The sequence below is a fragment of the Microtus oregoni genome, unplaced genomic scaffold (genome assembly GCF_018167655.1).
Source record: "Microtus oregoni isolate MIOR12 unplaced genomic scaffold, Mior012 000116F_ref0000321, whole genome shotgun sequence".
NCBI classification, from domain to species: domain Eukaryota; kingdom Metazoa; phylum Chordata; class Mammalia; order Rodentia; family Cricetidae; genus Microtus; species Microtus oregoni.
The window spans coordinates 2139743-2163382 of record NW_024544745.1 but is presented as its reverse complement, the minus strand read 5'-3'; the positions used below and the strand labels follow the sequence as shown (position 1 = coordinate 2163382).

Sequence of the window (23640 nt, the reverse complement as noted above, 5' to 3'; positions counted from 1 at the left end):
CCAAAAGTTCATGATAGCCCAGTGTCTCTTTGTCGCTCTCTCTTCCAGACCTCCCCCTCTGCATGCTGATCAGGATGACGTTCTCAGCGACTACTCCAGCCCTATGTGAGCCACCATGCTCCCCTCTGAATTGGTAAGCAAGTCATTAATTAAATGCTTTCCTTTAGAGCTGGCTTGGCTGTGCTGTCTCTTTACAGCGATTTAACAGTGATTGAAGCAAGTAGTATGACCATACCGTGGATGTTATTCATCCATAAAAAGGAATGCAACATTGGCACGCGCTATAACATGGATGAGAGCCTTGAAAACATTTTTTCAAGGCTAAGAGAAAGAAGCCACAAGTCAAACTCCACCTACTGAATGAATTCATTACTGAGAACTCATGAATAGTCAAATCCACAGATTCAGAAAGAAGATTAGTTCTTCATAGGAGCCGAGGGTAAGGGGAATGAGAACTAACTATGCAGTGTATGTTTAGGGTAAAGAAATAGTTTGAGTTTTTTAGTCAACACATCAATGACAACAAGAAAGGGTTTACCAGCAAAGGCAAGTCTCAGCTGAAGCTGACTGGGGAAAATAAATCTGCACGTGAGTGCTCATGTGCCACTTTTAAAGAGTCACTGAAAATTCAAGGAAAATGAGTTGGTTATTAGAAACTGGACAAGAGAATTTTGTGGCTACTTAGCTGCTTCTAGTGTAAGCAAGAAAGAATGGGATCATCTCTGTGATCTCTTGCCTCACACCCTGACCTCACAACTTTCAACAGCTATTCTCCTAGGTTCTACCAATGCAGCATTTAGCTATGGCTTCCACAGTCCTCTACTTCCTTCTATCACCATTATCTTTGCTTAGGATCAGAACTATTCTCAGACAGCTTTAATACTGTCCTAATTAATTTTCCTTATTTGGATCTTTTTGTTCTTAATCCCACTCCCTTTAAGAATTCTATCTCTCCCCATTTTAAGTAATGTTTCCAGGTAGAAATTCACCTATTACCTTAGAGCAGAAATGCCTGTGTTTGCAAGTCTACTCCCAACTCACATAAGAGAGAACTGAAAGAGGATTTCCAGTCTTTCCCTTATAAGAATACAGTGTATCACTGGGAAAGACATTTTCTTACCACACCAGGAATAAAAAAGACTGGGATATGAGAGGCAAAACCACAATGTCCCTATCACTAATAAAATCATGTCAAAGAGCCAAATGTCTTCACACCTAGCAGAAAGAAAACATTGTGGATTAGGTCGCTGGTAACCACATCAAATCAGCTATTTTGGCCATTTTATAACAACCCTTTAATAATCGAGGAATACTGGAACACCTCCAAAGGAACACAAATTTATTATTTCTGAGTAGCAAACTCTCATGCAATAAACATTAAGAATCTTATGTAAAAATTATGGTTTAGGATCTTGGTCAGTAGAAAATTCTCTGGGTGGCAAAAATGTATATAAAAGCAAAAAGAAAGAAATTTCATTTTTTTCCTGTTCTTTCTTTACTACTTCTTCACCCTAATATTTCGTTGTTATAGACTTCTTCAGAACCACATACAGTCCTGGCTAGAGGTCATCCATGACTCCTGGTAGTTTAGATTCTCCCTAGAATGTTCTAGCCTCTGGGAAACGCCAGCTTCTTCAGGCACAGCAGAGGCTGGTGGTATGGGACCAAATGAAGAAAACACTCCTCGTTTGTTCTTCATGGAAGTCAGTGTGTATTTTCTGCTGGCAGTTCTGGAAAAGCAGTCTGCATATGCAGATTTCTGTACTTTACAGGAGCTGCAGGGTACAACCTCAAACATAGGTAAGACCCTTGGGAAATTTGAGAGTAAAGCCTTTACAAAGAAAGTTATGGGAAGAAAAAGAAAAAAAAAAACAAGTGGGAATATATAGCCTATCTTCTCTAAGCATGATACTTAGAACCCTTCCACTAAGCGTGTCATGAGTCCTCCCTTGTCACAGTGCTCTTGGCCACTATGGAGATCACTGTTTTCACTCTATGGATCATGTTCAACCTCATTCTCTCTCTCCCCTGTCTTCCTATTGATAACTACAGATTTTATATAATTTTATTTTTAACTTTAATATATAAAGTAACAGTTTTCCTTGTGTCATTTTCACACATGGTTTTGGTTGGACCACCCCTCCTTACTCCTGTCTATGATCTCTGTTTTCTCTCCCTGCTTGCATCCTTTGTCCCAGTAGGATTTCCCCTTCTCTTCTCATATCACAGGTGTTGGACTACCTTTCCCATTGCTCTCCCTAAAAGCTTCTTTTTCCTCTTTCATGGGGTCATTTCTAGTTTTCCTTCATCTGTGTTTACTCATGCAGATATGCATATACAAGTATTAGAAGCTAGGATATACATAAGAAACAGAAAACAGTACATTTAGCTTTCTGAGTCTGGGTTACTTCGCAGTTCCATTGAGTGCCCTGTATACCCTATAATTTTGTTTTCCTTTATGGCTGAATAAAATTCCATTATAGGTATGTACTACTTTTTCATTGGCTTTTCATCTGCGAGCAATTGTCTAGGCTGACTCCATTTTCTAGAAGCAGTGAATAGAACAACAGTGAACACGAATGTGTATAAACCTCTGTTCTAGGAGATAAGTGCTGGCTAATATGATAGTTCTAATTGTAGTGCCTATTCTTTGATCAAAAATTTCTGTGTCTCTGAAGGCATGCGTTTCTTCATTCCTAATAAACACTGGAGTGGAAAGAGTATAGAAGTGTTATCAAATTTACTGTCCTGTCTCAAAACAGGATTATGACACTCTATCTCACATGAGTAGGCACTGTTTATTTATAGAAATATTCAGTAAAGAGAATAAGAACCTCCATATAGTAGAATAGAGATAAAAACTGCATAGCAAATTTCTTCCTTTTATCAAATCCCCTCTTGTCCACTATGATTTAAATCGTATGCTCTTGTTTTCTCTTATTAGAACGACAAAGGCAACTGCTTGCACTCTGGTTCAATATGGCAAAGAGAACACGTGAAAAACCTCACGGTTCATTTCCAAATGAAGAACTATGATGATACAAAACTTAAAAAAAAAGAATGGAAATTTAAAGGAAAAGAACCCATATAAATAAAGTGAAATATTTTGTGGAATCAGATGTAGTGGAGTACAGTAATGACTGAAATCTAACGGTCAGCTTGCAGCTGGGACAACATATAGATAGGTGGAGTTACACAGCTAAGGTGCAATTAGAGTCTGTGTATGATTTCTCTGTGATGCTGGTGTTAGGCTTCGGATCTTTATTGTCCCTGAAAGGCCTAATGTTGAAGTCTTCAGTGCTAATATGTTGCACTACTAAGATGGAGCAGAACCTTTAGAGTCTGAGGCCTACTGGAAAGATGTTAGATCCTGAGAGGGGGGCATTTCCTTGAAGGAAATATTGAAGTTCTGATCTCTCTTTCTTCTTTGCCCTGCCTGATGCCTGCCTGAGGCTGCATAAGCAACTTCTTTCACTAAATGCTTCCCATCATGCTAGCCTTCCCAAATCCAAAAGCGACACAGCCAAATGACTCTGGGCTGAAACCTCTGAAAATGTGAGCCGAAATAAACCTTTTACTTTTCAGTTAATTTGGGATTTCTCACATTTATTGTCATAACAATAACAATGTGACTAACATGGTTTGGGGACCAAAGTCACTTGTCTCACATTTAAAAAGGCTCCAACATAATTCTGCCCACACTGTGTTGTTCTCCAAAATACACTGGGTTGGCAGGTGTAGTTGAGGTCCCACTTCAAGGACATTATGACGGAATAGTACCTCACATTAAAACAAAAGTAGAAACGAAATATCAAGGCAGGAAAAATCTAGTCTGAGACAAGCAAACTCCAAGGTTAGAACTAAAAGTGTCTGTCAAAAGGCCTAATACAATCATTTGTGAAGGAATAAAGGGCTCATTCTAGATTTAAAAAAAAAATCTCATAGAGAATAAGCTTTTAAACAACAGCTAGGAAAACAAGAAAAATTCAGAACTAAGACAGGAAACTTCAAAAGCAAATGAGACAATAAGAGACACAGAGGACAGATTAAATGAGGTGAAAAAATACATGAAAGACACTTTTAAAGCACTGGGAAAGTTGAGGTAGGATTACCAGGAAGGCCAGTGTGGGAGACATGGAAGCTTTTCTCAAAAAGTTAAATGGGGGGGGGGGGATTTTCAGCCTTTGAGTTTTGACACTCACAAGGCTCACATATCAGATAATTAGATATCCTGAATGTCATATATTTATATTGTAATTCATAACAGTAGCAAAATTACAGTTATGAAGTAGCAATGTAATAATTGTATGGCTGGGGATCACCACAACAAGAGGAATTGCATTAAAGGATCATAACATTAGGGAGGTTAAGAATCACTGATAGAAGAGAAATTATTATTTTTATAAAAATGACAACTAACAAATAGATTTCTAAGTACTTTGACTGAAAAACAACCATACCACCAGGCATGCTAGGGCACACCTTTAATCTCAGTACTTGGGAGACAAAGACAGGTAGATCTCTGTGAGTTCGAGGCCAACTTGATCTACATAGTGAGTTGTAGGACAGCCAGGACTTATGTAGAGAGATGCTGTTTCAAAAAACCAAACAAATAAAAAAAAAACAGCAAAAAGCAATCATACCAAACAGACTAAAGGAACATAAGTTATACATAAACACATTTTAGTATGCTCATCATAGTAAAAGAGGAAATAGTTCTAGATAAAAAAAGGCCTAAAACAGAACTAAAATTAAATAGTTCATTTTTTATCAATAAACAAAAGAAGACAGGAAGCCATTTAGAAATAACTTCAAAGTGCTGAGGGAAAATGAGTATGTACCTAAAATTTTATACCCAGTTAAACTATCACTCAAGGATGGCATCAGACATTTTGTGTGTAAGGGTTAGAGAACATTGGCACTACTACTCATAGAAAGAGATTGCACAATGAAGAAATATTAACTTTCTCAGTAGCAAACTGCAAGAGCAAGGAAAGAAAAACCAAAGCTTGTTTCTGTGCACTCTAACACTAGCTTTTAAGTCATGTTATTTTACATTTCCCTCTGGGTATTTACAATCTCAACTCTCTTAACACGTTCCTTTTTCTGTTACAATAGCTGCTACCCTCTACATTCCATTTTTAGTCAATAATTGTTTTCTACTGATAATCCATGATTTACAAAGTTGTGGTTTAGATAAGATCCTATTAACATTAGGCCACTTTGTGAGACTTCTTAGAGAGGTTTTATAGTGATTTAGTAGGTTAGTTATCTGGCAGACTAAAGAAAAGATCTCCAGAGTAGCCATTTACTCAGAAATACTACCCTCTCATTTGCCAGAGCCTCGTGAAATTCAGTTTAAGCAGAAGCAAACGAACACATTTAAAAAACAGCAAGCACATGTAGGAATTTACTCTGAAAGGTAACTTTCAGATTGGTCAGTTCCTTGTGTCTAGATGCATGTACTATCATCAACAAAGATTCAAAAAATTATAGATCTGTGTGTGATATTTTGTCACCTTTGAAAAAAATGCCTATGTTTGTTGGAATGTATTTACTAGGAGATAAAAGTATAGTTTATAAAGTAGTATCAATAAAGTAGTACACAGTAAATTGAAAGCATTCAAATAATTTCTAAGAGTTCTCTGACTCCCTAAAGTCCACTCAAGAGCCTTCATCTTGATAATTCTGTTCTATGGCATAATGAATAAACCTAGAAGATCGAAGGGCCTTGATTTGCAGATCTTAAGACTGTTAGATAGCTTTTCCTTGGGATGCCATTGGACTGGCAGACATTCTCTGAATTTCTCCATGGTTCCAGGCCTTCGGTGCAGGAACCAGGCAGCAGTCATTTCAGAATAAAGTGTAATTGAGGGTGCAAAATACCTCAGAAAAGTTCTCTAAGCACACACTGTGAAAGCAGCCTTCTGAACGACCATGTGAAAAAGCTTCTAGCTGGCTCTCCCCAGCTCTGCTCTTAACAGTGTGTACCTAATAACTGTGCAGTGTGGAGGAGGTGACTGTCCAGCAGGCAGGCAGCTTTATGCTGCCATAAACCTTACTGGTTCAGTTCCTTTGATTTATGAACAGCTTCTCATTATTTTGAAGCTATGCTTGGATGCAATTCCAGCACTAATTGTATAGGACACGTGCCACAATGATACAACCCCCCTGTTACCCACTGCCCAGGGCAGGAAGAGGCTGTTTATAGCTATAATTCCTTTTTCCCTTTTCATTCCCTTTCAAATGATTAAAAGCCCAATGAAAATCTGTTACTGGGTACCCAATAATATATTAGAACCCAGAATGTGTCCCATTTGGGCTATAAAGTGTATTTAGGGGGCCAGCTTAAGTTGTCTAAAAGTGTTCTATTGTTATTTCTGACTGGAAGTTTCCCTTCTAGGGGAGTTTAGGAAGATTAGCCGGGTTAGGTGAAGAGGAAAAGCAGAGACACACAGTTTGAGGAAAGAGAGGCAGACTGGATTACCTGGGCAACGGGGGCAACACAGATGAGGGATATGCACGGGTGAGAGGCAATGGAGACTTGGACATCTGACTCGGCTGCAAAGCACATTCCCGTTCTGAAAGAGAAAAGTCAGAATAAGAGAGAGAGAAAAAATGTCTTTCAAAGGTCACTGGGATTCTGCCAGTTTGGGAAACAGTCATGCAGGGACTCACCCAGACAGTGAATAATGCATTCCCAAGAATCTGAATGTAATCATCCTTCTTAAAAAAAAAAAAAAAACCAAAAAACCAAACTCCTTTGCTCACTCTTAGCACCTCTGCTGGATTGGTTGGAAGCATATCAGCATACTTTGTCAGAGGCTGGGTTCAACAGTCCCAGTTTTCAAAGCTTCCTATTAAATATGGGAGGCTTCCTCTGGCCTGGCTCTGGGATAGTTCTACCCTTCCCAGTTCTAGCGGCATGACTTTTCCAAGAGCCTATTCTGATTTCATAACCACCTGCCTGATGCCATGGAAGAGAAGGGGTGGTGAGTAATAGGTCCCCCGGGAGCTGCTTCCCAGCCCTGTGCACAGAGACATCCCTAGCATGCGAGTCCTTGCACTCTATAAGAACCAACTCTGCCTTGATTCAGTAGGCTGCGTGACTCCTCTCCTCATTTCTTTTTTCAGCCAACATTTGCTTCTGAGAACAAGCTAGGACTAGAATTTGAGCTGATCAACTATTATGTCTGGATGAGGCAACCTGGTCCCTGTATGACTTAGAGATACATGAACCCAACTCTGACAGCTCTCAGTCATTGCCATAACAAAGCAAGCTTTGGGAATACATTTTACATTTACATTTCCCATCCATAATTCATCTGAAGGAAGGGTGACTTTCATCTGTTAGGCTGTTACAGGGTGGCGGGTGGTGAAGTCCACAGAGAGAGTATGCTAGTGTGTGATTTGCTGGCATCAGGATCATGTTAACATTTTCACTGCCTTGTGGACTTCAAAGCCTCGGCCTCCAAGGGCTAGCTGTCCATCTCCAATGTACTGAGTCCAGAATCTGACAAAATAATGCCATACCAGGCAGTTAATCAGCTCCCAGATGCTCTGTTTAATACTGGCCTTAGTCATTTAAAGAGGCAGGCTTCTTTTATCCTGAGTGGAGTCACCTTACTATACCTCTTTCCTCTCCTTGTGTGCCTTCTAGAATAAAGTTTTGTAATAGTGCATCTGGAAACAGGAGACAGGCTCTTAATGTACAACACTCCTCAGACTCAGTTGTTCGCAAATTAAGATGAGCTCAGAAACACATCACAAAGCATTGTTCCTGGTGGACAAGAAACCTCAACTTTTAATGTTGTATACTAAACTCTGTTCTAGATACCAGAGATTAATAAAAGCACTGATAACCCTACTGATAATGATGACAATGATAATTAGCATTTCTTACTCATTGTTTTATATGAATTAGTGAATTTAATCCTTACTATGATATATGAAATAGGTAATAACATTATGTCTTTATTTTTGAGATAAGTGGACTCAAGCTGATTATCCTTATGACTCAACTTCCGGAGTGCTGGGATTCACAGGTATGCTCCAACATGCTAGACATTGTTGCCCTGTGTTAAAGAGGAAGCTGAAGGAATCTAAGAGAAGCTATAGGTAAATTACCCAACATACCATGCATCATAGGTGACCTATGTTAGAGTCTAGAAATTAGTCTACCTCAAAGCTAAACTTCACAAACCCTGAATACCACCTGATATTATAATACCTAAAGAGGGCTTTATACGTGGCAAAATTTTGAAAAGCCAGAAGTTCTTTTCAAATGGCGAAAAGAATAGGCCCTGTGAGTGACTGGGCCTGGGCACATAACAGGAGTTACTTACATGAAGCCCTTGCAATAGTTCATTCTATGCATTCGGAATTCTCAGTTTTTAAAGATTATAATGAGACTTTCCTTCCCAAATGGCTTAATGCTGTGGTTTTCATCAAGGCAACTAAACATGTCTGAAGACATTATTTGTTGCCACAATTGGGCTTGCCTCTACAGTCATCTAGAGGGTAGACTCATTTTCCTGCTGTCTGATTCTTCTACCTTCTCCTACTATGTCCTATACAGGTTGTCTAAAAGGCTACAGAAATCTATTTAAAGTAAATATTTAGATATTTTAAGAAAAACAAACCAAACTTTAACAGGAAGAACATCAGGAGAGATATTCCTTGCAATCTTGTCCCCATCCCTTTCCCCAGCTCCCTCTAAGGCGGGTCTCAAATATGCTTTGTAGCCAAGAATGTTCCTTCTATTTATTCTCCTCCCTGAACCTTGTCTGTGCTGAGATAATGGATGTGATCCATGACACTTGGGGGTTTACTAATATCTTTCATGCTTTTAATCCTCTAGTCTCCCTGGCAAATTGAGCACTGATAACCTCCCTGTGTGCCAAGGAATGTAGCAGGAAATCTTCCCTCATAAAGAATTATACCTCTGTGCAGATGCAGTTCACACAGTAAACCAGTCCGTAAGGTTCCAGGTAGGGATGCCATTTCTCACCCACTCTATACTTCTTGTCTTGAAACACACAATATGTTTCTGAATCTGTTCAAAAGAGGGAAGCAGGAAGAGCAAAGCTGTTAGAAAATATAGGCCAAATCACAAAATCTAAAGACAATCATGAGTTCCATGCGTTTTACTATGTACATCAAGGAAAGAGTCATTGCCTTTACAGAGTGCCTACTGCTGGCTCAATGTTTTCTGTGTTTTACTTACTGGATATTTACAATAACTCATAAATTGATTATCACTATCAGTCTTACTTTATGAATAAAGGCAATCAAGAGACATATAATTAGCTAGTAGCTGAGATGACACTCAAACCCAAGTTGATCTGACAGTGGAATTAAAAAATCTCATGTAATGATCTGTTATAGTAGCAAGATAGGAAAACATATCACTGTCTTTTTGATTTCTTGAAAGGTTGTGCTCCCTTTCCATAGAAAACATGAACACTTTGTTTCCATTCTACATACAGATTTTCTTGAGCATGAACTGCTTTCAGTTAGCTCAGTTCATAACTTTTCTTTGTTAGAATCAATTTTTATAGGCCTGGAGATATACCTTATCAGTTAAGAGCACTGTCTGTTCTTCTAGACAACGTGGATTCAATTCACAGAACCAACATGGCAGCTCAAAACCATCTATAACTCTACTTCCAAGCAACCTGATGCTCTATATGAATAGACGTCTTTGTTGTTTTATATTTTATGTGTATTTGTGTTTTGTCTACATGCATGTCTGCTCACTACATGCATACCAGTACCCATGGAAGCCAGAAGACATTGAATCCCCCGGAACTGGGATTAGAGATGTTTGTGATCTACCATGTTTGGGGCTGTGAACTAAATTTGAGCCCTCTACAATAACAAGAAGTGTTCTTAACCACTGAGTCATCTTTCCAGAACCTAAAACTTCTTATCATTGAAATCTGCTTTACAATGAAAGGTATTTGAGAACATTCCATGTTACATGCCATGTTTTACATGTCTTAGTTATCAAAAAGTAGACAACATTTATTATTTATACTAAGTCTATCACATGAACTCCATATATACTAGTAAAGAAATGAAGCAAACACCACAAGATCCAGTTATATCACTCTTGGGCATATACCCAAAATATTGTGCATCTCACTACAGAGATATTTGCTGATCTACGACCACTGTGTCTTTATTCATAATAGTCATGAGTAGGATACACCCTAGTTGTCCATAAGATGAAGAATACAGAATGAAAATCTGGTGCAATGATACAATGCAGTATTATTCAGCTGTTAAGAAAAATGAAACTCTGAAATGTGCGGCTAAATGGATGGTGCGAGAGCCAAACATCCCTAATAAGGTAACCCAGACAACATTGCATACTTTCTCTTATATGTGGAAGTTAGCTTTTAAGCTTTAGATATGTGTATTTTATTTAGAATAATCAAAGTTGTTAGGTGGCTAGTAAGGACTTGGTTGGGGGAGGGGATCTTCCAAAAAAGATAAAATAAAATATAGTGTTTTAAAGGGAATAAAGGCAGAAATTTGAATAGATTAGGAGGACTAAATGGGGACAGTGAGAGGAAGGCACATTGAAGGAGGGAATATGGGAAGAGACAACTAATACTGGGAGACAATGCCCCAACTAGATATCTTATACTAACACGCAAAGCCTCCAACATCAGGAATAGGTTATAGACCCCTGCAAACATTACAGGCTATTTCCAAGACTCCTGGTTACTCTCCACAACCTGAGAGTAAGGCCCTATTGCTGAAGACACCCACACACTTATGTAATCCAACAAATAAAAAGTAATAAAGCTGATAATTTTAAGCATCACCCCTATTGACTAGTGTTCATGGTGCTGGAAGGTATTACTCATGCTACCAGAGGATACAAATAATCGGCAATATTACCAAGTTATGAATCCTACTACCTACATTATCAATCTACCTGCAAGATATACTGATGCAAATTAAGTCTAATATGATATTGGAATAGGAGTTTATGAGCAAGTGGGGCTTGTGTTGGAAATTGAAGGCTAGTTCCTCATGCATTACAACATAACATCATGCATCATTGATATAATTAAATATGTTTACACACCAAAGGGGGCATATCATTGTTGCTAAAGACTTAGGACCTGAATCTGACAAAATGTTACATTTAGCCATGGCAGAAACTCTTAGAAAACTAGGAAGATAACTTTCTCAATCTCATCCATGGCATCTAAAACTTAAACCAAAACCAAAAAACTGTAGCTGACATTATGCTTCTTTCATGGCAAAAAATTGAATTATTTTTCCCTAGGACTGAGAATTATACGATGATGCCTGTTTTTCCAATGTTAGCCAGGAAAAGCAGTTCCAAAACGTTTTCAATATACAAAGCAAAAATTAAAGTATTTACAGATGTCATTTTCAATAAAAAATTCACTAATCTATTAAAATGTTGTTATGAACGGTAAGAGAATTTTGCAAGTCTGTAAGATTCAAGACTAACCATATTTACATGTTCTATAGTAATGAGAAATTGAAGTTTGACAGAGTATGGCAGCTCATGCCTCACACGTGTGGAATAAGGCAGAAGGATTGCAGGAAACTTCCAGCCTGTACTACAAAGTGACACACTGTCTCAAAAGGAGATGAAGGCAAATGAACTACAATTAGTACATAAAATATTTACAATAACTTCTCCCAAACATGAACCTTCAGAGGTACACATCTAACAAAGCATACGTAAGGTTCACACTAAGAGAACTATAATATGTTGCTGGAAGAAAAGCAATGACGGCCTAAAGTTTAGATAAATTTATAGCGTTTGTAGATTGGCAGATAAATATTTTTAAGGTCTCCATTCTCTCCAAAGTAAATAACAGATTGCATGCAGAGGCAGATGGATATCTGGCAGTTCAAGGTCAGCCTGGTCTACATAGTTAGTTCTATGCTAGCCGGGGCTACATAGCAAGACCCTGTCTCAAAAAAGGTACCAACAGAATATTTTATTTTTAAAAAGGTAGGATTCTATTAATACATTTATATGAGAAGTGAAAGTAAATAAAAGAACCAAAATAATTTTGAAGAAGATGTAAAAGACTTAAAATAAAATTACAGTTTTCAGGATATAAAGTATCATCCAAAGGTTATATAAATAAGATATCAAAATACCTAAATATAGAACCACACATACATTATCAACTGAGTCAACCATGGTACAAAGTCAATTCATTGAAGAAATAAGAATGTTTTCAACAAATTCAGCAAATACTGTGAAATCATTTGAATAGCTGTGAACAATATTTAAAGCTAGCTTATTTTCTATTTCTAATACCACAAATTTAAGTGAACAAAAAACCAGGCATGGTGGATCATGTCTGTAATCCCAGCAGTTGGAAGGCTTAGACAGGATGATGCTGAATTTAAGGTCAGTATAGGCAATATAGCAAGACCCTGTTTCAAGATAGGCGGGTATGTATGAAGAGGAATTAGAGCAGGAGGAAATATGATCTCAATGTAGATCACAGCAAAGATGTCAAAAACACATACTAGAGAAAAGACTGCATCTTCAACAAATGGTGCTGGAAAATCTGGGTGTCCACATTCAGAAGAACAAAAGTAGAACCGTATCTAGAACCCTGCACAAATATTAACTAACAATGGTTGAAAAACCTTAATGTGGAATCTAAATGCTGTAGCTGTTAGAGGAAAACCTAGGCACTACCCTATATGATGTAGGTGTAGGAAAGAACTTTGCCATTAGGTCTCTATTTGCCCAAGAATTAAGGGCAACACTTGACTAGTGGGGCCTAATAAAACAAAAAAAATGCTTCTTTACAACAAAGGAGGCCATAAATTGAGTGAAGAGGAAACCCATAGAGTGAGAGAGTGAGAGAGGATCTTAGCCAGATACATATCTGATCGGGGATTAATATCCAGACTATATAAAGAATTTATAAAGTGAAGAGTTATTAGTCTAGAAACATAGTCTATATAATCAAAATCCTAGTACCAGATATGAGAAACGTCCTTTGAATTATCTATTAGTAAGAAGAGTCCAGGAGACCTCCCCAAACCAAACAGCTACTGTCATTACCCTTGATTCCCCATCAGAATTTGACGGTTAAATCCATATTGCTGAAGACAACACATAATTCAAACACACGACAGGGAGAAACTGGGCTGGAAATTGACCTGGAAGTCTCCTCCGTGAGGACTGGCACTCAAGCTACCAAGGGAGAAAAGCAATCAATATACTCTTACCCAGCTGGGATGCTTAGAAATCCCAACCATATTAGCATTTCTCTATTAGCAGTAACCAATGGCTGGCTGTCTAATTGGACTCAAGCCTGCTCAATGGGAAAGAATTAATGTCCAGTACTCTAAACCTAGCCAATTAACCATAAGTGGAGAAGTCATGGAACCTAGAGGAGAACCTACTCTTGCCACTTTCTGAAGCCAGCATACACTAACTGCATTCGAAGTACTTGATGCTTATACCCACTGAGATGCATAGCTCTTAGCTCTCATCAAAGAAGCTTCTTTTTACCCCCCAGAAGATGGAAACCATTACAGCGAGACATAACTGGTTAAAATGAAGAGAACCAGTTGACCATGGGGTAACCATACCCTAAACTCAGGAAAAATTATAAAAAAGGCACCAGGAACATTATAAAAACTAGATGGAGAACCAGGATACCGGTTGCAAAAATAGTATCTTCTAGATATGACAGAGAGGCTGCACCTATGACATCTTAAAAAATGGTTGCCTAAACAAGACTTATGCAATGACAACACAGATAGACCAGAAGCACTGATGCAGGAAATTTCACAGGACTCCACCCCTAAATGAAGGACTGTAGGTAATTAATTATTTACTGCTAAGGAGGGGAAATCAGACTTCCTTAGGAATAAAGTCCTAAATCAGTAGTTTTCAGCCTCCCAATGCTGTGACCCTTTCATACAATTTATCATTCTATAGTGACCCCCAACCATTAAATTATTTTTGTTGATATTCCATATCTGTAATTTTCTACTGTAATAAATCATAATGTAAAGATCTATGTTTTCCGATGCTTTTAGATGACCCCTGTGTAAGGGTCATTTGACCCCCAAAGATATCACAACCCACAGTTTGAGAACTGCTGCCCTAAGTGGTTATACAATTTTGAGTGGTCAGCCCTAAAAATGTATGCATATGAGCAAGATATAAGGACTCAGCTTGTTGTATTTATATGTGTGCATGTATATAAACATAAAACAATAATGAAAAAGACAAAAGCTAATATGTGAAAGTAGAAATAGGGCTTAGAGGTAGAGAAATAGGAAGAATAAAGGGAACAGATATGACAATAAGGAATTGAAAATGATCAAAGTATGTTTTACATATGTATGAAAAGTAATTATGAAACCAATTAGTTTGCATAACTAATAAAAGCTACTAAAGCTGGGCGGTGGTGGCACACACCTTTAATCCCAGTACTCAGAAGGCAAAGGCAGGCGGATCTCTGTGAGTTTGGGGCCAGTTTGGTCTACAGAGTGAGTTCCAAAACAGCCCAGGCTACACAGAGAAGCCTTTTCTCAAAGAAACAAACAAAAAGAAGCTAATAAAAAATGAAAGAAGTGTCATAGATTTCAATCTAAAATTTAATATATTGAAATTTTTAGAAGAATGCATAGATGAATATCTTTGTTATCTAGAAAAAGACTTGTTGATATGCAAGATATTCATCAGTATGGCTATAGGATAGGGCCATTTCAGGCTCCCTCTCCTCAGCTGCCCAAGGATCTAGCTGGGGACATCTCCATGGACACCTGGGGACACCTCTAGAGTCAAGTCTCTTGCCAACCCTAAAATGGCTCCCTTAATTAAGATATATACTTCCCTGCTCCCATATCCACCCTTCCTCCATCCCAACAGTCCAAGATCCAAATGAGGAGCAGAAGGAGGGAGAACATGAGCAAAGAAGTCAGGACCACAAGGGGTGCGCCCACCCACTGAGAAAGCTCACCAAAGCAAGCTGGACTGGGACTGCTGGAGCATATGATCAAACAGGACTCTCTGAACGTATTGGACAAGGAGGGCTGACTGAGAAGCCAAGGACAATGGCCCTGGGTTTTGATCCTACTGCATGTACTGGCTTTGTGGGGGGCCTAGTCTGTTTGGATGCTCACCTTCCTAGATAGACCTGGATGGAGGAGGGAGAACCTTGGACTTCCCACAGGGCAGGGAACCCTGACTGCTCTTTGGACTGGAGAGGAAGGGAGAGGAAGATAGGGGGAGGGGGAGGGAAATGGGAGGAGGGTAAGAGGTGGAAATATTTAGAGCTAGTTCCAGGACAGGCTCCAAAGCCACAGAGAAACCCTGTCTCGAAAAAACCAAAAAAAAAAAAAAAAAAAAAAAAAAAAAAGACTTGTTTCAGACAGGCCAATCCCAACCCCATAGCATAGTCCACACATGCTATACCATAAAATAAAACTCAGTCAAAATTAAGAATTGCTAGGCTGGGGGACAGAGGCTCTGTGAGTTCAAGGCCAGGCAAAAAGGAAGGAAGGAAGGAAGGAAGGAAGGAAGGAAGGAAGGAAGGAAGGAAGGAAGGAAGGAAGGAAGGAAGGAAGGACCAACAGAACTTCTAGACTAGAGAGATGGCTCACCGATTAAGAACACCAGAACAAGTCCTTCTAAATCTCCTGAGCAAAGATCATATGAACACTCTGGGCCTGCATGGATCTGCACCAGATCCATTCCATATATATTATATCTTTCAGTTTAGTATTTTTATGGGACTCCCAAATGTGTGAGAGTCTTCTCTGTTTCTTATGCCTTGAGCTCTTTTCTTTCTGTTTCGTTTGGCTTGCCCAACTTGGATATGATAATTTTTGTTTTAGATTATTATATTTTATTTTCTTACGTTCTGTTATTATCTCTTAGAAGCCTGCTTTTGCTTAATAAGAGTCAGAAATGGAGTGGACCCTGATGGGAAGGGAGATGGGAAAGAACTGGGAAGAATAGAGGGAGAGGAAACTGCAATCAGAACGGTCAGGAAAAAAAAATCCATTTTAAATCAAAGGTTAAAAGAAACCAAGAAATTATCACACACACACACACACACACACAAAAACAAAAAACAAAAAAGGCTGAAGAATAAGTTGTGAAGATTAAGAAACCCCACCACAGAGGAAAAATATTTACTTCAATGGGAAAATTTATTGTGGTAAACTGGGACTGAGAAATCAATTGTGATTAAGACCCAGCATCATTGAGGAGACATCTTCTGATAAGATTTTTTTTTTTCTTGTTCATCAGCACACTGAAGCTGTGGTACAGGCTTGTCAAGTCTGCATCTCATGCTGGCAGCTAGACTTAATAATGTCTAAGAGTCACACAGGAGGTACTAGTTTTGAAGGCACTAATGGATCATAGAAAACAACCAAGGCTTGGCACTGGCAGGGACAGAGTCCCTGAATAGAGGTTTGAAGAGACTGATGGAGAAGGAGTCTCAGTTGCAGTGGGGACTCTAGCAAAGTGTAGGTGTCAGTACAATGGGACAACTTCCAAGCAGAGCTACAACTATGAAGTAGAGCTGGCCTGAGCATAGGAGATAAATTATGCACGCCACAGATAGTAGACCCGGAGAAGTGGAGAGTAGCAGGCCCTTTGGAGCTCAAAAGATTGTGAGTGGAACTTATAAAGCAAGAACTGAATTTGTTTACATGGTTGAAGTTTGGGTTTTCTTCGATCTGACTGTGACTGTGCCCTAGTTCTTCCACCTTATTGGGAAAAAAAAAGGATGTAACTTGTGATTTTTCAGAAGCCCATACTTGAGAGTTAGAAATTTTAGAGAGACCTGGAATATTTTAAAAAATAATTTCAGCCTTTAAGTATTGAGGTATTTTAAGGAATATGGGGCTTTTAAAATTATTTATGTTTTATATTATGTTATTAAGATGGCATTTTGGGGATAAACAAGAAAGGAAAGTTTATAGCTTAATAGTGATGTGTTTGCATGTCAAGTTGAAAAGGAGTCAATTGTGTTGGTTAGGTTTTATATAATTGGCACTAACTAGATTTGTCTGAGAAAAAGAAGCCTCAATTGAGAATATCCCCCCAGTCAGATTGGGCTATAGGCAAATTGCTGGGGCATTCTGCTGACTAATGACTGAAGTCCAGCCCACTGTGGACAGTGTTCCTCCTCAGGTAGTCCTGGGTTGCATAAGAGAATGTTGATCAAGTCAGGAGAAACAAGTCAGTAGGTAGCATTCATCTGTGGACTCTACTCTAGTTTCTCACTCCAGATTACTGCTATGCTTTCTTTTCCTGGCTTCCTTTCTCGAAAGACGATAAGCTGTAAGGTAACATAATTCCCATCTTACAGCCACAGAAATGAATTTAGAATATCCATCAATGAAAGAGTTTCTGTTGCTCCATATTCCAACCAGCACTTATTATCCTCAGTGTTTGGCAATTATAATAAGCACATAGCACTGTCTTTAAAAAAATCAATATAACATAGAGGGTGTAACGATGTATCCCTATGTTCTATATAGATTATGTTGGCCTTAAATTTATAAAAATCTGCCTGCTTATGCCTCCCAAGTTCTGGTATTAAAGAGAATAAGACACCTTGTCCAGTCATGGTCCCTTATTTTGTTCTTCCTTAGTGGCATATAATTTGAACATCTCTTCATTTGTCACCTGCATGTTTTTCTTAGTCAATTGGTTTTTTTTTTTGGATATTTTATCCTTTTATCAATTGAATTGTTCATATTTTTCTTGACAACTTTCAGAGTTCGCTCCATACTGTAAAACACAGATATTGACCCATCATTCCATTCTATTATAATATTTTCTTCAGAGCGGAATGTTGTACTTTAAAACCAGTCCAACTTATTAATCCTTTATCTTAGAACATGCTTTAGAGATAGTATCACAAGGCCCAATAGCAAATATAATTTCTCCCAGATTTTGTTATGCTACCTTCTAGAAGTTTCATGGTAGATGCATTTTATTTTGCAAAAGGGTAGCCTTTATTCTTATGAAGTTTCTCTATTTCTTTCGTGAAAAAATATTCAGCCAGCTACATATGTTCTGGTCTATTTATTGTCTCTGTATTATGTTATATTCACCTATTTCTCTATTCTGTCACCAAGCCACACTATATTCATTACTACAGTTTTACATCAGTATTGAAGTTGTATAGGGTCAGAACTCTGATGCTATTTATTCTCCTCCCTCAAAAGTGTTAGCTATTCAGGGTATTTTACCTTTCATTGAAATTTTAGAATGAGGTAAGAACTGATACCTGACAACTATGTGTTTTTCTACCCATTTTCTGTTTAGCTCATTTATTTCATCAGTGTTTGTAGCTTTCCTCACAGAGATCTTGCACACATTTTGTTATATTGATGCCCGTGCATTTACTTCATTTGGTACTAATGTAAATGGCAATGAGGTTTTTATTTTTTAAAGATTTATTTATTTATTATGTATACAACATTCCTGCAATGTATGTTTGTATGCCAGAAGAGGGCTCCAGATCTCATTATAGATGGTTGTGAGCTACCATGTGGTTGCTGGGAATTGAACTCAGGACCTCTGGAAGAGCAATCAGTGCTCTTAACCTCTGAGCCATCTCTCCAGCCCCCGGCAATGAGGTTTTAAAGTTTAATTTTATGTGTTCATTGATGATAATATTTAGAAAATATTTGAAATTTGTATACTAAATTTTTATCTTTCAATCTTGTTGCGTGTTGTTGCAGAAGCTTTTGCACCATTGTTATTTCTTTGGGTTTTAAAAGAACACTTATTTTATTTAAATTTGTGTGTGTGTGTGTGTGTGTACAAGTATTTGAAGAGGACATAAAAGGGCATTAGACCTCCTGCAGTTAGAGTTAATAGGCAGTTGTAAGCCACCTGGCGTGGGTGCTGGGAATAAAGTTTGGGTTTCCTGCAAACACAGTAAGTGTTCTTAATCACTGTATCATCCCTCCAGAACTTTGGGGATTTTTATATGAATAATTACATCATCTGTAAAAGAAGGTAGTTTTACTTCTTTCAGTCTGTATACATGATTTATTCATTATCTAGGACCTTTAGTAAAAGGTTAAAAAAGTCTGAGTGCATATTATTCCTTATTTCTGATCTTAGGGGGAAAGCATCCCGTGTCGCAGCATTAAGTGTGATGCTGACTGTTCTTTGTCAGGATGAGTAAGTTCTCCTTTATCCATAGAATGCTAGAGAATATTCGATTTTATCAAATTATTTCTTTCCATTTTTTGATAAAATCATGTTTATTTTCTTCAATCTGTTGATATCATAGAATACCTTAACTTATTTTTAAATGTTGGATCTCACATATCTGCAATAAACCCCACTTGTTTGTATCAAATCATTATTTCCACACATTGTTGGAGTCAATGTATTAATTATTTTCATGACCGTGTTTGTGCTCGTGCATGGGGTATACACATATGGGTACTTGCAGAGGCCAAATGAGAGAGCCAAGTCCCATGGACCTGGAATTACAGATAGTTTTACCGTACCCTTATGGGTTAGGAACTCCTGTTCTCTGAAAAAGCTTTTAAACATTGATTCATCTCTCCAGTTCCTGAATTAACTAAAAGTTTCAAGGATTCTTGAACTTATATTCACAGGAGCTGTTGGTTTACTATTTTCTTGCAGTGTTTCTGTCTATTCTTTGGAGTCACAGAAATATGGCAATCAGGAAATTAGTTAGTCAGCACTCCTTCTGCTTTTATCTTCTGGAACACACCATAGAGAACTCATGTAATTTTATCCTTAAATGTTTGGTGCAGTTACTCAGAGCGCCCTCCTGGGATGGTGCTTTCCATTTTAGAATGTACTATTTGCTGATTCTATGTCTTTTATAGAAGCAAAAATCTTTAATTCTAACAAAGTGTAGTGTATCAGTTCTTTCATGAATTGTGCCTTTGATGTTTTATTTAAAATATCATTGCCAAAGCCACACAGCCACCTAGACTTTGTTCAGTGATACATGCTGAGGCTTTTGTAAGTAAGTAAGAACTATGGCTCAATTCATTAATTTGTTTACTTGGGGATATAGGTGTTTAGCTGTTCAAGCACCATCTATTGAAAAGACTACCTATTCCCCTCCCCCTTTTCATTTACAACTTTCCTTCTTTGTTGAAAGTTTCCTGACAATGTTTATACTTGTCTATTTCTGGGCTTCCTGTTGTGTTGTATTGATCTATTTATTTTTCCTTTGGCCAGCGTCACAGTCTTCATTGTTCCAGCTTATACAACAAGTTTTGAAGTAAAGTATTATTGGAGATTTTGTTACTGTTATTTCTCAGTATTTTTTGCTGTTTTGTATCTTTCTCCTTTTCACACAAACTTGAGTCACTCTGTCAATACCCACAAAAAGATCTGTTACAATTTTGACTGATATTGAACTACACATTAAATTATAAAAAAACCCAACACTAACAATCTTTAACATTTCTACCCACAAACATGAATTATCTCTCCAATTATGTGTTCCTGTTTTTATTTCATCAAAGTCTTATAGTTTTCATTAGATGCACTGTTGATTTTATATATATGCATTTTATTTTTATGAGTGTTAAGCTAAGTAATAATACATGTGTTTAGTTCAAATTCTTCTTGTTCATTGCTAATATATAGGAAAGCAATTGATTTTTATACATTAATCTTGATAGTTTGGAATTTTATGCATGCAAAGTCACGTGGTTTTCTTTCCTCCATTCCAATCTATATACTTTCATTCCATCTCCCATCTTACTGAATCTAAGAGGAATCATTAATCTTTAATTCATTTGGGTACTTTCTGACATAATAGAATTGAAAATTTCGGAGCCCTTTGCATATTAGGCAAGAAACTAGAAACTCCTAACTTTTTATGCAAACCTCATGTATGTACAATTTCTGTTACAAAATGACATGCCATGATGAGAATATTGCTATTACAGTAAATAGTCTCTCATACTCTGCGTCTAGGTACACTATTCTATATCAATATATAGTTTAACTTTAGCATTAGACAATTATCTATTTGGCCAATTATACTGTTGACATTTCTATTTTTAAAAGTCTCATGGCAAGCATTCCTACACTGGCTGTTTTCTTAAAACAAATTCTAAGAAGTAGATTTCTTGGGTCAAAAGTTGTGCATAGGGGACTGGAGAGATGGCTCAGAGGTTAAGAGCACTGACTGCTCTTCCTGAGGTCCTGAGTTCAATTCTCAGCAACCACATGGTGGCTCACAGCCATCTGTGATGAGATCTGGTGCCCTCTTCTGGCTTGCAGGCATACAGACAGACAGAATATTGTATACATAATAAATAAATAAATAAATAAATAAATAAATAAATCTTTAAAAAAAACAAAAGTTGTGCATATTCTTAAATTCTTGATCTATATTGTCAAACTTTCTCCCAGAAAAGCTATACTAACCTATGAGAAAGACCTGCAATGAATATTTTAGTTACTTTAAACATCAGAAATTCTATAAGGAATAATGAAACCAGCCCCCCCCCTTTTTTTTTTTTGCTTTTTCGAGACAGGGTTTCTCTGTGGCTTTGGAGCCTGTCCTGGAACTAGCTCTGTAGACCAGGCTGGTCTCGAACTCACAGAGATCCACCTGCCTCTGCCTCCTGAATGCTGGGATTAAAGGCGTGCGCCACCATCGCCCGGCTCGAAACCAGTACTTTTTAAATTATCAGTAAGGCTTCATATGTATTCATTTTCATTAATAATTTTTGTTTCAAATTTTACAGTATTGTCATTCTCCTTAACAATTTACATTAAGCTATTTTTTTCTGAGTTAGAATGGGTATTCAGGACCATGTTAGCACTGAAAGAACATAGGAAACTAAGAAAATAGTTTTTACACAGAACATATGTGGTTTTCAGGCAAGTCTAGAAACACAGCTTCATTATACAGATAGAATTTAGAAATATCTCAGCAATCCCAAGATCTTTAGCTATTGAGCAATGATCATGAATTTTCCAACACCAATGTCTATATGAGGCATCTTTCCCTACCCTCTTGCTAGTGACAAGAAAGTGTATATTTTGTTAATAAATTTATATTCACTCTGACAAATAGTCACACGATTGGCATTCTACATATAAAACTTATATCAGTGTTTTAGAAACAACTGGTATACTTGAATACAAACTCACAAACACAACTCCTTCAAGTAGAATAATTAGTTTGGCATAGTCATATGTATCTAGGGCTACTATACTTGAATTGAAGGAACTTACAACCCATTTTGTGTATAAATCCATAGTGTACATAAAAATAGACCGTGCATACTATGTATTTTATTCTACTCTTGCATGGAGTAGTTCACTCCATGGTTGCTATCAGATCTACCCATTTAAAATACTAAGTTGGATGAAGTTTTTCTATCAGCTGTGATCTGCATGTTTGGATGGTTTATCTTTGCGTTATTTAGTGAACAAATGGGATAATGGAAGATTTAGACTTTTGAAAGATTTGTGAAAGTCACTAAAATCAAACAACCTACCTAAACATGAGTTTCAAATGCCTTTACACATTCTAAGACTTATATTCATAATGGGTCAGTGGGCTGGCTCTGTGAGCAAAGGCACATGCTGCCAAGTCTAACGACCAGAGATCAGCCCACTGACCCACATGTTGGAAGACGCACAGAGGCTTCCGCAAGTTTGACTCTGACTTCCAGTCGCACCAAGTCACCACACAAATGAAAGAAATAAATGAAAGAAGTAACATTCCAAATTATTAGATGGACAATGCTTAACTTGAACTTCTGGATCTGTATCAGTGACAAAACGTAAGGTTTAGAGTAGCTCTCTTGAGCAAAGGCAATATTGTTCGGAAGACAAAAGTTACTCTAAGTTAAAATACCCTTTCCTTCCTTGTAAACCTACAAATCTTTCCCCCATACGCTAACAACTTATTGAAGCCACATTACTATCCCATTGTCTTCCAAATTATACTATCAGAGACTGCAAAAACCTTACTCAAAACCCTACTGCTGATAGAAAACGAATTTTAATGCAAATACAATGGCCTTACATCACATACATTGGTCTTATGTCAATGATATGATATTTAGCTAATTATGCCCAAGAAATCCTTAATGAAGAAAAAGAAAGGGATCAGGGGAAGGAAAGGAGCTAAATAGTAATATTGTTGCTTTTAAATGATCCTCTGGCAATTACTGATAGTGATTTTTTTCAAGCATTTAATAAAATTAAACATGAGTCATTAAGTAATATTTTAACGTTTCTCAAAATGGAGTGGTTTTCATAATCATAAACGTTTCTCCAAGAGAACACTGAACATTATCACTTTTCAAAAACTAGGATAAATCCACCTTCAACATATGCTTATGAGTTTGGACTTGAAAAACTTTTGACACCACCCAGGAAAGAATTTAATGAGCTACAATATATATTCAACCACACCTAAAATGCCAGCCAGCACAAATGAGCTGATTTTGTTGAAACATGGATGCTACACTAATCTCTAGGAAAGATGAAGAAGAAAAGTCAGCAACCCATTGTCAATAACCGAGAGAGATCAGCTGCAGAAGGAATGACTTACTACTAACTGCTGGTATCTGAGAGTCCCAAAAGAATCCAACTAAGAAGTG

General features: G+C 37.5%; 1 protein-coding gene across 1 annotated transcript in view; it reads right to left on the bottom strand.

Moving 5' to 3' along the window:
• The window catches only part of Chrdl1 (chordin like 1), a 111953-nt gene that overhangs the window by 75163 nt on the left and 13150 nt on the right, over positions 1–23640 (bottom strand). The window contains exons 3-4 of the mRNA XM_041645762.1: positions 8943–9055; positions 6488–6581 (exon numbers count right to left, since the gene is read on the bottom strand). Of these exons, the coding sequence (XP_041501696.1) occupies positions 6488–6581; positions 8943–9055 (207 nt within the window). The remainder of the gene's footprint in view (positions 1–6487; positions 6582–8942; positions 9056–23640) is intronic.